This window comes from Crocuta crocuta, unplaced genomic scaffold (genome assembly GCF_008692635.1).
Source record: "Crocuta crocuta isolate KB4526 unplaced genomic scaffold, BGI_CrCroc_1.0 scaffold2720, whole genome shotgun sequence".
In the NCBI taxonomy this organism is placed as follows: Eukaryota; Metazoa; Chordata; class Mammalia; order Carnivora; family Hyaenidae; genus Crocuta; species Crocuta crocuta.
The window spans coordinates 52,318-52,667 of NW_027531055.1; the positions used below are offsets into that span (position 1 = coordinate 52,318).

General features: G+C 71.1%; 1 protein-coding gene across 1 annotated transcript in view; it reads left to right on the forward strand.

Moving 5' to 3' along the window:
- The window catches only part of ABCA2 (ATP binding cassette subfamily A member 2), a 25,078-nt gene that overhangs the window by 10,591 nt on the left and 14,137 nt on the right, over positions 1–350 (forward strand). Inside the window, 1 exon segment of the mRNA XM_077771003.1 lies at positions 206–345. Within this exon segment, the coding sequence (XP_077627129.1) occupies positions 206–345 (140 nt within the window).

A 350-nucleotide genomic window follows, 5' to 3' on the forward strand; every position in this document is an offset into this window, starting at 1 on the left:
CTCCACACCCCGTGTCCCCTGCCCCGCCCTGTGGCCTCACCCCAGTGTGCCCCCTAGCCCCTAGCCAGCGCTCCCTTTCTCCGGGATGCAGACTCTTGCTCCGCCTCTCGGCCTAGCCTGGGCCCTCCCTGACCCACCTTCTCCAGCGCCCACTCCGCCCCCTCTCCGGGGCCTGCGTTTCCCCACATGCCCCGTTTCTCCTCAGCTGGGCCTGGACGCCCCCAACGGCTCTGCCCCCCAGCCGCCGCCCCCACAGAGGCTGCAGGCGCTGCTGGAGGACCTGCTGGACGCCCAGAAAGTTCTGCAGGATGTGGACGTCCTCTCGGCCCTGGCCCTGCTGCTGCCGCAGG